This window comes from Aquarana catesbeiana, linkage group LG02, assembly GCF_042186555.1.
Source record: "Aquarana catesbeiana isolate 2022-GZ linkage group LG02, ASM4218655v1, whole genome shotgun sequence".
NCBI lineage: Eukaryota > Metazoa > Chordata > Amphibia > Anura > Ranidae > Aquarana > Aquarana catesbeiana.
Genome location: NC_133325.1, coordinates 399012801 through 399029749, shown reverse-complemented (window position 1 = coordinate 399029749; position 16949 = coordinate 399012801). Strand labels below are relative to the sequence as shown.

At 42.4% G+C, this 16949-nt stretch overlaps 1 protein-coding gene across 1 annotated transcript in view; it reads left to right on the top strand.

Annotated features, from left to right (window-relative positions):
• BRIP1 (BRCA1 interacting DNA helicase 1) overlaps positions 1-16949 on the top strand; it is a 670966-nt gene that overhangs the window by 29844 nt on the left and 624173 nt on the right. The window contains exon 4 of the mRNA XM_073615255.1: positions 2887-3054. Within this exon, the coding sequence (XP_073471356.1) occupies positions 2887-3054 (168 nt within the window). The remainder of the gene's footprint in view (positions 1-2886; positions 3055-16949) is intronic.

Sequence of the window (16949 nt, the reverse complement as noted above, 5' to 3'; positions counted from 1 at the left end):
GAGGTGTTTTTCTGGTGCTAAAAAGCTAAAAATTGCACCTGTAAAGAGCCTGAAAATGCCTCCCCTGCAGTCCCATTGTGAAACCCTGAGTGCTTTCACACTGGGGCACTGCGCTGGCAGGACGTTAAAAAAAAGTCCTGCAAGCAGCATCTTCCACCGCCCCTGCCCATTGAAATGAATGGGCACCTCTGCCGAAGCACCTGCAAAGCGCTACAGGGGCGCTATTATCCCTTTCTTCGGCCACTAGCGGGGGTCAAAAGTGCCCCACTAGCAGCTCAAAAGCTCCGCTAAAACCACTTTACCGCTAACGCGGCCACCGCTGCGATGTGAAAGGGCTCTAAATGATCATACTTTAACTACTTCTCGTCTGCCATATAGCAAAATAACGGGCACAAAGTGGCTGTATTATCCTGACTGGACGTCTTATGACGTCCAACAGGACAAGTTGCTAGTGCAGGCCCGCGGGGGCACGCAGCACGACGATCGATAGTGTGGTGTGTCAGTCTGACACACCACATCTCCGATCTAGGCAAAGAACCCATGACATAGGCTACTTACCATGTGATCAGCTGTGTCCAATCACAGCTGATCACATGGTAACCAGGAAATGACGTTTATCGGCTTTTCCTCTATTCGCACTGATAGGCGCGAATAGAGGAGAGGCGATCGGCTGCTGTCCTGACAGGTGGGGTGGGGGGCTTTGCGCTGATAATCGGCACATTGATTGTCAGTGCAGACCCATTGAAGATGCCCACTAGAGCCCATCAGGGATCCCAATCGGTGCCTATTAGGGATGGCACTCTGTGCCCATCAGTGTTGCCTGCCAGTGCCTCCTGATCAGTGTTGCCTATAAGTGCCCATCAGTGCTGCATAGAAGTGCCTCATCATCGCCACCTCATCAGTGACAATCAGTTCTGCCTCATCAGTGCTCATCAGTGAAGGAGAAAACTTACTTATTTACAAAGTTTTGTAACAGAAACTAAGAAAAACTTTTTTTTAATTTTTTTTTATTTTTATTTGTAGCTCAAAAAATAAAACACCAGAGGTGATCAAATACCACCAAAACAAAACTATATTTGTGGGAAAAAAATGATAAAAATTTGGTTGGCGTACAGCGTTGCATCACCGTGCAATTGTCATTCAAAATGCGACAGTACTGAAAGCTAAAAATTGGCCTGGGCAGGAAGGGGGTTGAAAGCGCTCAGTATTGAAGTGGTTAACTTATCAAATTAAGTAGTGCAGAGTGCATATTTGTGCATTGGCTCGTAGCAACCTGTGATATCAGTTTTCTTTTTGGTTCTTGGTTGGTTTCAATTGGTCACTGCACTTGGCATATTTCTGTTTGCAAGGCTTAACTTATTTCATCTGCTAAATATGGTGTGTATTTTATTGATTTAGACAGCAATGGCTTGGCCTCTTTATAAGCGAAGAATATGTAGTATAACCCCTGCATTCTGTAAGTAATGTTTTTGAGTTTAGGACACGATGGCTTGAATTCAGTACAGTACAGTTGATGTTTCTCTCCTGATCAGAGAATGTAGCTTGCTGTGTTGAGGAGAACATATTCTTAATACTTTTAACTATTGGGCTTTTTTTTGGTGGTTCCCAGGAGGTTACATGTGTGAGGTTTTAGGGCTGCTGTGGGAATAGCAAGCACAGGTATACACAAACCAGGAAGACTCAAATGTTTCATAACACAACGTGCGAGTTGACCAGATATAACACATACGAAAACTTGAGAGCAGTAAACATCTGAGATCACTCTACCTTCATGTTTAGTCACTTTATAAAGAAAGGAATGTCACCTTTCTGTAGTGAATATATTGAGGCTTCATACTATAATTGTCACTGCTATGTGATCCTGCAGATTCCTCTTATCGTACCCAGTTATGTGTTCTTTGTTATCACCTTAGGTGATTTAACACATCTTAAACCTTTACCCCGAATAGTACATCATTCAGAACCAGGTCTGAGTCAGCGGGGAGGAAGGGAATGGGGTATATAAAGAGGTTATCTAGTCAAAGCATGAATAACACTCTCAGGGAATTTCAAAGTTTTTACATTATAACTAGCTTTTTAAAGCTCCAATGCTTATCAATCAACTTGCTATATCATGTCAACTTCACTAATATCAGTGGTAGAATAGGCCTTTGTTATGACTGTAACCTTTAGAAGTTTGCCTCTGTTCATTTTAAACCAAAATCAGATGGAAATAAAGATAAGTAAATCTGACAAAACATTTTTTTTCTGGATGTATAGGTTTGCAGTTATTTATGCAGCTCAAGAAGCTAGGTAATCAGGATTAATACATTGTCTGATTCTTGTAGATAGGGTTATCTGCATCCTTTTATACACATATTCCGGCAAAATAAAATAAAAATTGCATTTCAGCAGAAAACACCAAAGTTGTTCAGGTTGTGAGGTTTACTCAACCAGTGGATTCATTTCTCATCTCTAGTTGGAGGCAAAAGTAGATCACAGTGGGCACTTATTTTGACCTAGTGGTGAATAATGCCCATTGCAAGAGAAGAACAGGGAATATAAGGGCTATAGCTTAGCTTGAGCAGTTTAACGATGTCCAGTTAACGGAAGAATGCTTTTAGGTTTCATGCTTTCTGTTCATCTTGTATTTGACTAGAGTGCTTAAAAATATAATTCAGTATAATTTTTTTTTTTAAATGTCCTGTGGGTGTCACATGTTGCACCGAAGACCCATGTGGACAGCAAACGCTTCACCATTGTAAGCAGGCATAAAACACCAAATGTTAGTAATTTAGTTCAGTTCTGTAAGCCTACAATTACACTGTATGTTTGCTGTCAAAGATAATTTTTTTTTTTAGCACTTTTAATCATATTTCTCTACAAATTTTATACTGTTGTTTATAGGAAAGCCTGTAGATGAAGAAGATCCGAACAAGAAAGACTTGAAAAAAGGAGAGGCTTTTTCCTGTGGCTGCACGTGTCATGTAAAGGGTCCAGATAGCAGTGTGGCATCCACATCTTCGTCCTTAAGTAATGCTGGGCCCTCTTCTGTTGAATTTTCATCAAACATAGGTAAAATCAGAAAATAAATTTAACACAGATCATTGACGTTTCTATTTAGTTTGCTTATCAGATATTAACGCATAGTTGGATGTCTATGTGCACATATGTGGCCCAGGGTTTTGGGGAAATTATTTTTGGGTGTTAAAAACAAGCGCTTGCACACCCTTTTAATTCCTGTTTATACAAAACCAGAAATATTGAAAACCCCTAAGTTAAGTTTAATCTACACCCTAGCAGTATAGGTGAGCAGTAAAGGTTTATTTATTGGTTTGGGTATTAGTTTGGCTGTTTAATACATTTTTCTTAAAGCAGAACAAAATCCTCCTGTCCTTTTCAGATTTGGAAGCTGCCATCACAGACTCTGATCTTCAAGTGCCATAGTCCTGCATATGTGCTAAGCTAAAACACCAACCATTTGGTGGCTTGATGGATAGGTTGAGAGGTAATATTAGCACACTACACTACATGTCTCTTTTGGAAAAAGTTAAACCCTGGTGGGTTTAGTTCTATCTTAAAAGTGGAAATAAACCCAACAAATTAACTGTTTCCCAAAACAGTTGCATTCAAGGTGTGCCGTGAATAATAACTGTCACAGTTGCTTTTGCTCACAACCGAAATACCAAGCCATCAATGACTGTTCATCATGGTAACTGCAGAGCAAACAGAGGCTAACATGTACACTTGCATGGCTGTAAAGGATTGGGAGGGTTTAGTTTTGCTTTAAAAAGGCGCATGTGTACACAAGCAAGTACATCAGGTTTTACCGCACAGCGAACAGTTAGATTTCCACTGACAAAATTCTGACTGGTGGTAACTGAAACATGATGCTATCAATTAAAGGGTAACTCCACTTTACTTTCATGGAAAAAATAGCATAAAAAAAATGATAATATAGCTTATACAACTGCGACACAAGTCGTGTTTTAATTGAATGTTCTTAAAAATTACATTTCCTTTTCATACGGCAGCACTGTAATTTTCTGTAAAATAAAATATGGCTACGTGGAGGTGTTCTGTATACAGAATGTGTATCCCCCCCAAGAAACATAATTTCCTGCTTGTGTGATTGGATCACTGATTTTCCCAGAAGTCAGCCCTAAGACATAAGTCACATTTTTGGCATCCAATGCAGCAAAAATGTAATTTTGGTAAGACACTAAATCATGTCTAAAGTAATGCAGCTTTTCTCATTGCTGCCCTGCCGGTGTAGCAGCTGGTTGATAATTGTGAAACCACTCCCATTAGACTCAATCAGCACATGGGCACAAAGAAACAAACAATGATTTCTTTAGAATAACAAAAGGTAGGAATCTGCAACAAAGTTTGGTATAATCCCTGCAATGTACTTGGCTCACCCAGAGGGGAATGTTTTTTTTTCTCAATGAAAGCGGAGTTGATCTTTAATGTACTTTTCACATAACCATTACCCATTGTAGTAGACATGAGTTCACAAGACAAGCACGTAGAGGTCGACCGATATGGGTTTTTCTCTGGCCGATGCCGATATTTAGAAATCGCGGTGGACGATAGCCGATATATGATGCCGATTTTTTTTGGGCTGATATGTTAGGCCGATTTTTAAATGTTTTTTTCCCCCTTCATCTCATAAAATCTAACAGTTAGACCCCTTTCACAATGGGGCGTTTTTCAGGTGCTTTTGAGCTAAAAATAGCGCCTGTAAAGTGTCTGCAAAACGGTTCCCCTGCAGTCTCAGTGTGAAAGCCCGAGTGTTTTCACACTGAGGCAATGCGCTGGCAGGATGTTAAGCGCCCCGCTAGCAGCCAAATGGCGCCGCTAAAATGACGATAAAGCGCTGCTAAAACTAGCAGTGTTTTACCGTCAACGCCTGCCCGCTCCAGTGTGCAAGCAACCTTAAAGTGGATGTAAACCCAATGTCATCCTTTCTAAACTACTGCCATAGGGGTTATCTATAAGGATATACATGCCTCCTGCATGTATCTTTTCCTGTTAAATGTCTCCCCTCTGTCTGTTATTAGACCCGAAAAACTGCATATTCTGTGGGTGGGTCTGTTGTCTGGAGCTCAGTGGGTGGAGTTGTGATGTCAGTAGACTCCCCGCCCACCTCTACACTCCCCTTGTCAATATGCATTTTCTCCTGTGTATTTCTAACACTGAACTTCTGCTGAACTTCTGCAATGATCTCTAACATCCAGTGAAAAGACAGGAAAGTAACCACATGACTTCAGCATGCCAAATCATGCTGAAGTGTGGAACAGCCAATCCTTGCAGAGCTGCTGAAGAAAGGAGTGGGGGAGGGAATTAAAAAATAATGCCTGTGTCTTAGGCTGTCACTCACAGCAAGGGGGAGTATTTGACAAAGTTCTTCTCAGTTTGTCAAGATTTATCTCACTGAACATTAAAAGAGGATTGCTCAGAGATGGATTAACTCTTTGTGGCAAGACTGGGCTCAAATGATAGGAAATCTTATACTCTACAGTATCATATATATAAAAAAAAATTTGAGTTTACATTGCTTTAAGTAAAAAGTGATACAGAAATTTTTTTACATTTAAACATTTATTAAACAAAACAAACATCCAATCAGTTCACTTGTATGTATAATTTAGATACAAAAAAACAAAACTATATCTTAAATATTAAATACACAAAAACAGGTAATCAAAACTTTTGGACGAAAAAAAATGGGCAAACTTTACTGCTTAGTTTTTTTTTAATTCATTAGTGTATTTTTAAAAAAAAATTGCGTTTGAAAGACCGCTGCGCAAATACCGTGTGACATAAAATATTGCAACAACCGCTATTTTATTCCCTAGGGTCTCTGCTAAAATATATATATATATATAATGTTTGGGGGTTCTAAGTGAATTTCTAGCAGAAAATAAAGGATTTTTACTTGTAAGCAACAAGTGTCAGAAAAGATTTAGTCTTTAAATGGTTAATCTGAGAGCTTCTACACACAGTTCAGTTCATTGATAAGTAAAAACATTGTATCTCTTATTGGTTCTTTTATCAGATTTGGCAGGCTGCCCAGAGAGGAGAGAAGTCCCTCCACAGAAGACTTCAGGCAACATGCATTGACTTCTGTTACAGAAGTCATTTGCAACTCGCGCTGAAGTTATCGGCCTTTATTATCAGCACAATGGGCTGATGCCGATTAATTAAAAAACGCCAAATATCGGCCGGCCTATATATCGGTCGACCTCTACAAACACGGGGACTGCAGTAGGTGAACACCTCTTAAAAATCCAAAGAAACTCATTTTAATTTGGCTAAATGCATTTCAAGTGCATCAAAACAAAAGATGATCAATATCAGTTCATTTTCTTTCAAAGCAGCCACAGTCCAAAGAAAAACCTGTTCTCCGCCAACGGCTGCAGAACTGGACCCTTGCTCTTTGTGTGAAAGCTAAGGGTCTGAGCTAGAGCTCTGCAAGTAGCAGGGAATATACGTTCTGCTTGTCGGACATCTGTAGAGAGTCCACTGCTTCCCCACAAAGAGCATGAAATTCACTCTGCAACATGCTGGCAGGGTCCAGGCTTTTCTACTCAGGCTGTGGCTAATTTAGAAAGAATTCAACCGCAAGACATTGATTACCTTTTGTTTTAATGCAACTGGAATGTATTTAGTATTTTTTGCGATATGGCATTGTGTTACTTTAACTGACAATTGCGCGGTTGTGAGACGATCTACCCAAATTAAATTGATGTCCTTTTTTTCCAACTAATAGAGGTTTCTTTTGGTGGTATTTGATTACCTCTGCGATTTTTATTTTTTGCGCTATAAACAAAAAAAGAGCGACAATTTAAAAAAAAAAAATTTTTTTTTACTTTCTGCTATAAAACATCTAATAAAAAAATATAATTTCTTCATCAGTTTGGGCCAATATGTAGTCTGCTACATGGTTTTTGGTAAAAGAAAATCCCAATAAGCGTATATTGATTTGTTTGCGCAAAAGTTCTAGCGTCTACAAAATATGGGATAGTTTTATGGAATTTTAATTTTTTTTATATATTTTTTTACCAGTAATGGCAGCGATCAGCGGATTTAGTGAGACTGCGACATTGCAGGGGACAAATCTGATACTAAGTGACACTTTTTTGGGGACCAGTGACACCAATACAGTGATCAGTGCTAAAAATACGCTCTGTCACTGTACTAATGACACTGGCTGGGAATGGGTTAACTTCAGCGACAATCAAAGGGTTAAATGTGTTTCCTAGGAGTGCTTTCTAACTGGGGGGTGCTTTTCTGTGAGAAGACAGAGATCCGTGTTCCTGCTTGGCAGAAACACTGGATCTCTGTCTCCCCTACTGGCAGAACGGCAATCTACTAATCTACTATGTTTACATAGGCAGGCTGCTGTTCTGCCTCTCTCGTGAATGGTCGGTGGGTCCCAGGGGACATCGGGTCCGCAGGAACCAGCTGATTGGCTCCTGCTGTGTCCAATCACAGCAGGAGCTGGTCGCCGGTGGCACGCGTATGCGCTGCAAACCCAGGAGAGGCGATCACGTACAGGTACGTGATTTCACCTGTAGGAGCCGCCGCCCCACAGTAAATGTATGTTTCACAATACTTTGTGAGTCACTGACTTGGAACATTTATGCTGATCAAGAGTCAATGGAAAGTCCTGTGACAGCTAGGCAATTAGCATTTTCAGAAGGACATTTCAGCAATGGCAGCCTACATATTTCCCTAATGACAGATGAAGTAGAATCTATTTTCATGCAGGAAGAGTGATGCCATCTTTTAAAGAGACCATTGGATAGGGACGAGTTTTTCCAATACTAAGAGGCTGAAGAAATCAGCTGGCTGGCAACTTTTCAGAAATAAATGTCTTGTGAGGAATTGGCCTCTATATTCGAGCTGAGGTTTTATTATCTATATAAAGTATATCGTTTTGAATCCTGTTAATTTATGGAATGTAGGACATTCTTTTTTTATGAAGGTTAACAGAATGATTGCTGTTTTTTTCAACTGCAATGAAAAAAACGCTAAATTAAACAATTGATTCCACCTTGAGAATAGTTTATAACCCAGCTTTCCTCCATAGAATATTATGGATTATGTCTGTGGTAGTATCAGTTATCAACCAAATTTTAATGAAAAAGAAGTTAGAAATTCACATTGTCAAAGCCTAGCTGCTAATACGAGGGGGTGCTGATAAGTATTGAGCCTTACCCAGAAAAAATTGAGCTAGGAAGCTGTAACTGCCACACTATTCTACATATTCCCCCAGGAAGTCAATGCACTTGTGACATCTGTCCTACACCTTCTTAAGTTCCTGCAAATAAAATTCTTCCGACTGCTGGTGTATCCACTCATTTGCAGCATTAGTTGCCTCTGGAACACTCCCAAATCGTTGTCCCTTTAGGTGTTTTTTGAGATTGGAGAACAGATGCTAGTCAGAAGGAGCCAGGTCAAGCGAATAGGGTGGATGGGGCATCACTTGAAAGCCTAAGGAGGTCAGTTTTGCCATTGTTTCACCTGCAGTATGTGATGAGGCATTGTCATGCAACAGGATGACACCTTTGGAGAGCTTTCCACTACGCTTTTCCTTGATATTTTGCCTTAACTTCGTCAATAAAGCACAGTAATATGTTGCATTGATGGTTGAACCCTTTTGGAAGTAGTCCACCAGCAGAACTCCCTTCTTATCCCAAAAAGCTGTTGCCATTTGCTTCTGTACTGACCTTTGGACACGGAACTTCTTTGGCCGGGGAACCACTGTGCCTCCATTACTTAGATTGTTTCTTCTCAGGATCATAACAGTAGATTAATGTCTCATCACCAGTTACCAGTTTGTCCAGGAAATCTGACTCATTTCTTGCAAAATGTTCCAAAACAGCCACCAGTGTCTCCACATGTTTCCTCTTTCTTGTTCATACATCACAGGACACAAAGCTCTATTCATTACATCATGGGTTAGATAACCTACCTTCAGGTGTTGGACACTGGCAACCCTAGTTGTAAGGAGAGTAAGTAAGGAGAGTTCCTCCCCTATATAACTCCTCCCATATGGAGAGCACCTCAGTTTTTTCGCCAGTATCTAAGGTGTTTGGTCACGATGCAAGATGTGCTAAGAAAAAAGCTCTGTTTGATGGTCCCTGCGGGGGCTTAGGAGCTACACAACCGGATCCATACCTCGGGCCAATAAAAATCGCCTAAGATGGATGGTATCCTGGCCTCGTGGGAGAAGAAACTAGGTTTTGCCTGTAATGTCTCTCTTTGAGGACTGGGCTCTGGGATCCAGCACTTTGGGCACGTATTTAAATATGCGCAAAGGTTTTCCTGGCAGAGTCTTCTACAGGTCAAGGGAAGAGGCTCCTGTAAGTAGGAACCCTGAACCCTGAAGGTTGGCATAACACTACCCGCTGTGATGGGTGAAGGTTGGGTCTGGCTGTTCTCAGCAGTATCCTGCGGCGGGGATAAGGTAAGTGAAGACAATCCTAATGTTTTCTTTGAGTAGTTTGCATGTCTTACCTGTTTTCCGCCACTAGAGGGAGTAAGAGGCATACCTGGTGTTACTTACTGTACATGCTCTTCAGGAAATACAAGCTCAGTGAAGCCGTTCTGTCAGCCACTCACCTCCTCCGCTGCAGGCTCTGCCACATGAATAGAAAGGGGGATCCCACGAAGTCTTGGGGTCCCACGGTCATCTCCTTCCCCCCCCCCACACCCCCGGCCGCCACCATGTTGGTCCCACGTGCGTGCAAAGTGGGCGCGCTTTTACAGCAGAAACGGCAGGGGGGGGGGACGTGCTTGCCAGCGTTGTGCTTGCGCGGCATGCACAGCGAATCAATGCGTAGGCGTGAAGCGGTTGTTTTAAAAAACTCAGGTCGCCAGGGGTCTGTAAGCAGCAGGATACAGAGCTGTGGGCATTTAAGCATCTCATGTGGATCGGATACAGGTATTCCTAGACACCTACTCAGCATCAGGTTGTGCAGGCTAGCTAACATTATTATTATTGTAAGACTAGGCACAATAGTGTATGCAATTGTATAGTACCTCTGCTTTTTGGCTTAGGACTATGTCTCCCCATAAAAGGGTTTCAGGGGCAGGTAAAAAGAGTACCAAGAAGTCACCGTCTGGGTCTGGGGGCTCTAGACGTGCCTGTAGGATAACATTCCCCCTGAGAGACTGGAGACAGCCGCACAGGATTGCCCCTGTCAGGCTTATAGCCTCTTCCTACATTGCAGCCCTGAATAGGTCTTTTGAGGACGTTTGTTTGTATTGCAGTATGTGGTTACAGGAGAAGTTAGCTGCTTTAATCGCAGTATCTTCACAAGAGAGCAGAAATTGGAGTAGTTTCCCTTTCTCTGCTCTAAATCCTCATTCAAGAGGATCAACAGTCTGATGATGGAAGATCACCATCAGGGAACAGGTGCAATCTGATGAGGTGGAGATATCAGCAGCCTCACAAGCTCTGAAGTTGTAGCTGCAATCTTTTACAGAAATTCAGGCTGTGTATAACTTACCTTCAGCCTACTCGACCAAAGCCTCTGTCTCCTCCTTGTTTTTTTTTCTTTCCCATAGGTTTCTTGTACCTTCCCAGCCCGTCCATTGCTACTAAGAGGTGAAAAACGTCCACGAGGTCCTCATGCAGGTGCTTGCTTACAAAACAGCCAAACGCACAATTAATGAGATGCATAATTCTGTGCACGTTGTTGCTAATACACAAGCAACTGATCGCATAAGTGCGGGAACGCGTGTCAGCGGAGTTTAACTTCCTTTTTTGGTTATCAGTCCACATGTTTGAATGAATACATGAGTTGGATTGTACAAGATGCATGTGGCAGAACATGTTATTCATATAGAGATACATGTTTTCTGTTTGTAGTGGACTTGCATAGTTGCATGAGGAGGCTTGATCATTTAGGTGCCTGTTTGTGCAGAAATGCCTTAAATCGCATAAATGCCTAAAATTGCATAACTGCCTAAGAACGCATAAGTTCCTGTTTGCGTAAAGATACGGGATCACACAAGAGTGCTTGATCTCACAAGAGTCCTTGTTTGCTCAAGGATGCTTGGTCACACAGAAAGGCTTGTTTTCACAAGAAAGGCCTAAATTGCATAAAAATGCTTGATTGCATATAAGATGCTGGATCGCACAGGGGTGCTTGATCACACAAGAGTCCTTGGTCACACAAGGGTACTTGTCCGTACAGTAGTGCTTATAATGCATAAAAAGTTAATCGATTAAAAAATGCTGAATCACATAAGAATGCATGATCACCTAAATTGCATGATCACCTAGATTTGCATGGTTGCATAATGAAGCATGTTAATTTAGCTTATGTTCACATAAGAATACATGTTTGTCTGGATACATGATGTGTAAATTACACATTCAGAGATGCATGCTTGCTTGCAAGATGCTCGTTCCACAGCACATGATATAGGTATGCGTGTACACAGCGCACACCTTTTTATGTTTTTTGCCTTAAACATAGTGTAAGAAATTCATGCTTCCATGAATGCACGCTTCTATTGAGGAATAGGGCGTTTACTCTTGCCACATACACATATGAAGAGCCGTTTGCATATGTGTTTATTTGCATGACACTACAGAGGTTGTCTGCGTTTCACAGGGAAACCGCACCTCCAGTTAGTAGGCTTGCCCTTGGGTTAGCCACCATGCTCGAGTTTTAAAGAATGCTAGGGCCCACCTCTAGCGGGTCTAAGAGGCCAGGGTATAGCAGTATTGGCATGCCAAGGCAGTCTGCTGCCGAGAGATCAGTCTGTTGCATGGCTGGACCTAGGTGCGTCCAGCATGGTCAAGTATCTGGAACTCCTGGGTGTTAGGATCCCAGTCTAAGGTTCATTCTCGGCCCAAGGAGACTCAATGTGCTCAATATGGTAAAGACTTAAGAGCACTTAAGCTGGGTCCTCAACTTAGAGAAATCATCTTGCAGCCCCTTTGGTGGCTGGAGTTTTTTGGGTATAGTCATAGGCACAGCCCAAAGCAGGGTGTCTTTAGCCAGGTCAAAGGCCAAGACCATAAAAATAAATAAATAAATAAAATTTTTTGGCCTAAGTAGGCAAGTAGGGGAAAGACCTTCCATTTGCCCTTGTATGAGGTTGTTGGGGAAGATGGTAGCCTCATTCAAGGCTGTTTCCTTCGCCTAGTTTCACTGAACGCCATTAAAGAACAGCATGCTGTCTGCTTGGATCAAGAGACTCTAAGCCTTGGATTTTCCGATGCGCCTGACGTCAGAAGTACGTAAAGCCTCAGTTGGTGATTACTAGCCAAAAGTCTACAGCAAAACCCTTTATTCCAGTCACCAGGAAAGTGGTAACTACGGAAAGCAGCATCATAGGCTGGGGTACAGTCCTAGAAGAGCTGTGGTCCAGACCGAAAGGTTCCTGTCCGTCAATATTCTGGAGGTTCTTGCAGTACGTTTGGCCCTCAGGGCCTGGACATACAGGTCACAAGGTGATCCTGTCTGGATACAATCCGACAATGCTACAGCAGTGACCTATATCAGTCACCAAGGGGGCGCCAGGAGTCTGGATGCCCAGAGGGAGGTGAACCATTTATTTTTTAGACAGAGAGGCGTGTTTCCTTGCCTATCTGCCGTCTTATTCCAGGGGTGGAAAAATTGGCAGGCAGATTTTCTAAGTCTCCTGCAGCTGTACCTAGGAGAATGGTCTCTACACCCCACCATATTTCAGGCCATATGCCAGAGATGGGGTACCCCGGATGTAGATCTGCTAGCTTCCAGGTTCAGCAAGAAGCTAGACAACTTTGTGTCAAGAACAAGTGATCTGCTAGCGCTAGGCTCAGATGCCTTGATAATTCCTTGGGATTAGTTTTCTCTGATCTATGCGTTCCCTCCAGTTCCGCTTCTTGCGCGGTCCCTTCATAGGATCAAGAGGGAAAGGAAGCCGGTAATTCTAGTAGTCCCGGCTTGGCCCAGAAGGTCCTGGTATGCAGAGATCGTGTGAATGACAGTTGGAAGGCCATGGGTTCTTCTGCTACGGCCAGATCTGCTTTCACAGGGGACAATAGTCCATCCTTGCTTACAAAATCTGAATTTGACGGTTTGGCTATTGAGACCCACGTCCTTAAAAAGCATGGGATCTTAGGTCCTGTCCTAACCACTCTGGTTAATGCCAGGAAGCCGGCTTCCAGGCTCATCTATTATAGAATCTGGAAGGCATATGTCTCCTGGTGTGAGTCCAAGAGATGGCATCCTAGGACAGAATTGACAGAATTCTCGGTTTCCTTCAATTAGTAGTAGAAATGAAGCTGGCCTTGAGCACTATCAAAGGTCAGATCTCGGCCTTGTCTGTATTTTTTCAGAACCCGTTTGCCTCTCATTCCCTAGTCTGGTCTTTATCCGGGGGGCACTGTGTTTAAATCCGCAGTCAGGCCACCTGTGTGTCCTTGGGATTTGAGTTTGGTTTTGTCCGTTCTACAAAAACAGCCTTTTGAACCATTACACCATGTATCTTTGTGTCTGTTTACCAAGAAGTTGGTTTTTCTTGTTGCCATAACCTCTGCCAGGAGGGTATCAGAATTAGAGGCTTTTTTATGTAAAGAGCCATACTTAATTGTTCACAAAGACCAGGTGGTGTTGTGTCCTCACCCGGCTTTCTTAACCAAGGTGGTATTAGGGTTCCACCCAAACCAAGATGTGGTCCTACCATCCTTTTTTCCAGATCCGCGAGGAAACATTGTTACACTCTCTAGATGTTGTTAGAGCAGTCATAATCTATCTGAAAGCGACTGCTCAGATACGGAAGACTGATTTTCCGTTTGTGTTGCCAGATGGTCCCAGAAAGAGCCAGGCAGAGTCGAAGTCCACTATAGCTAGGTGGATTCGACAAGTTATTTTTCAGGCCTATGGTTGGAAAAAGAAAAATCCTCCTTTTTCAGGTTAAAGTGCACTCAACTAGAGCAGTAAGTGCTTTATGGGCAGTGCATTACCAGGCCTCCATGGCGCAGATCTGCAAGGCTGCAACTTGGTCTTCGTTCCATACATTCACTAGATTTATCAGGTGGATGGAATGCCCTGTACACACGGTCGGACATTGATCAGACATTCCGACAACAAAATCCATGGATTTTTTCAGACGGATGATTTTCTCAAACTTGTCTTGCATACACACACAGTCACACAAAGTTGTCGGAAAATCCGATCGTTCTGAACGCGGTGACGTAAAACATGTACGTCGGGACTATAAACGGGGCAGTAGCCAATAGCTTTTGTCTCTTAATTTATTCTGAGCATGTGTGGCACTTTGTGCGTCGGATTTGTGTACACTTGATCGGAATTTCCGTCAACTAATTTTTTTGTCGGAAAATTTTATAGCAAGCTCTCAAACTTTGTGTGTCGGAAAATGTGTGATGGAGCCCACACACGGTATTTCCGACAACAAGGTCCTATCACACATTTTCTGTTGGAAATCCGACCGTGTGTACAGGGCATAAGAAGGCACGAGGATACCGCTTTCGGGCGCAGTGTACTGCAGGCAGCAGTGTAGGTCCTCACGCCCAATGGCGGTCTTTTCTGATCTGGGTCTCCCTCCCCTCAATTTGGGCATTGCTATGGGACGTCCCATGATGTAATGAATAGAGCTCTGTGTCCCGTGATGTATGAACAAGAAAATAGGATTTTTAAAAACAAATTACCTGTAAAATCCTTTTCTTGAGATTACATCACGGGATACAGAGCTCCCCGTCCCTCTTCGGGATTTATGTATGTATGTATGTATATATGTGTATATATATGCATCAAGATACTTATTGCTTTGCTACAAAACTGAGGTGCTCTCCATATTGGAAGGGTTATAGAGGGAGGAACTCTCCTTACAATTTGGGTTGCGTGTCCAACACCTGAAGGTAGGCTATCCAACCCATGATGTAATGAATAGAGCTCTGTGTCCCGTGATGTAATCTCAAGAAAAGGGTTTTACAGGTAAGCTGTTTTAAAAAATCCTATTTTTGTTCGGTTGTCAAAAGTTTTGGGATCCACTTTGCTACAAGCTTTTTCATTTCCAAGTAATTGTGGATAATGGCACCAACTCTCTCACGTGATATTCCCAGATATGTGGCAATACTTTTGGCTGATATTCAGCGGTCCTCCATGATCATGTCATGGATGGCGTTCACATTTGCAGGCACAGAGACAGAAACAGGCCTTCCACTGGGTTTCTTACTTTCAACACCGAAATGGCCAGTTTTAAAATTGACAACCAGACATTTAACTATTGCATATGAAGGGTCACTGTCACCCAAAGTTTGTGACATTTCATCATGGATCTGCTTCGCACCTTTCCCTTGTAGAAACAGGAACTTGATTATGGTCCTATGCCACCTATAGGACCTATTCCACATTGAATTTTTCTGGAGGTGCTGTCATGTTTACTTTGGACCTGAAAAAGAAAGATAAGTTAAAATCATAGGTAGTTGATTTTTGCACCATTGAATATAGACACATTGGCCAGTACACTAGCTCAATTTTTTCTGGGTAAGGCTCAATACTTAGCACCCCCTCGTATATTTTACTGGGTTTTTTTCAGAGCAGACTTATAATTAGATAAGTTATCTGAAAAGACTCCTTATGTATGTAAACCCTAACAATGAATTTCTCTTATTTGTTTCCTTTTGGTCTGTTTAAATATACCCTTAAAAAGTGTTTTGTTATTTCTTTTTGATTGCAAACAAAAAAACTTGCAGAAATCCAGTGAGCTTGCGTTCTGTGCATTCTGTGGTCTTGCATCTAAACCAGTGTTATCAGCTTTCCAAAGTTAACCTTTTAAACTACAATGCATCTGGAAAGTATTCAGAGCGCTTCACTTTTTCCACATTTTGTTCTGTTATAGACAGCCTTATTCCAAAATAGATTACCCCATAATGATACACTGAAAGAAGTCTGTTTGAAATCTTTGCAAATTTACTAAAGATAAAAAAAATGAAGGAATCACATGTACATAAGCATTCACAGCCTTTGCCATGACACTCAGAATTGAGCTTAGTTGCGTCCTGTTTCCACTGATCATCCTTGAAATGTTTCTACAACTTGTTTGGAGTCCACCTGTGGTAAATTCAGTTGATTGGACATGATCTGGAAAGGCACACACCTGTCTATATAAGGTCCTTCAGTTAACCGTGCATGTCAAAGCACAAACCAATCCATGAAGTCCAAGGAATTGTCTGTAGACCTCTGAGACAGGATTATATCAAGGCACAGATCTGGGGAAGAGTACAGAAACATTTCTGCAGCATTGAAGGTCCCAATGAGCACAGTGGCCTTCATCATCCGTAAATGAAAGACATTTGGAACCACTAGGACTCTTTCTAGAGCGGGCCGCCCAGGGAAACTGAGCGATCGGGGCAGAAGGGCTTTAGTCAGGGAGGTGACCAAGAACCCAATGGTCACTCTGATAAAGCTCCAGGGTTTCTCTGTGGAGAGAGGAGAACCTTCTAGAACAAACATCTCTGCAGCACTGCACCAATCATGCCTGTATGGTAGCGTGGCCAGATGGAAGCCACTCCTCAGTAAAAGGCACAACAGCCCGCCTGCAGTTTGTCAAAAGGCACCTGAAGGACTCTTAGACCATAAGAAACAAAATTCTATGGTCTGATGAAGCTGTGATTAAACTCTTTGGCCTGAATAGCGAGCATCATGTCTGGAGGAAACCAGGCACCACTCATCACCTGGCTAATATCATCCCTACAGTGAAGCATGGTGGTGGTAGCATCAAGCTGTGGTGATGGTGATTTTTCAGCGGCAGGAATTGGGAGACTAGGCTTGAGGGAAAGATTAATGTACAGAGACATCCTTGATGATAACCTGCTCTAGAGTGTTCTGGACCTCAGACTGGGGCAAAGATTCATCTTCCAGACCCTAAGCACACACCCAAGATAACAAAGGGGTGGCTACTGGACAACTATGTCAATGTCCTTGAGTGGCCCA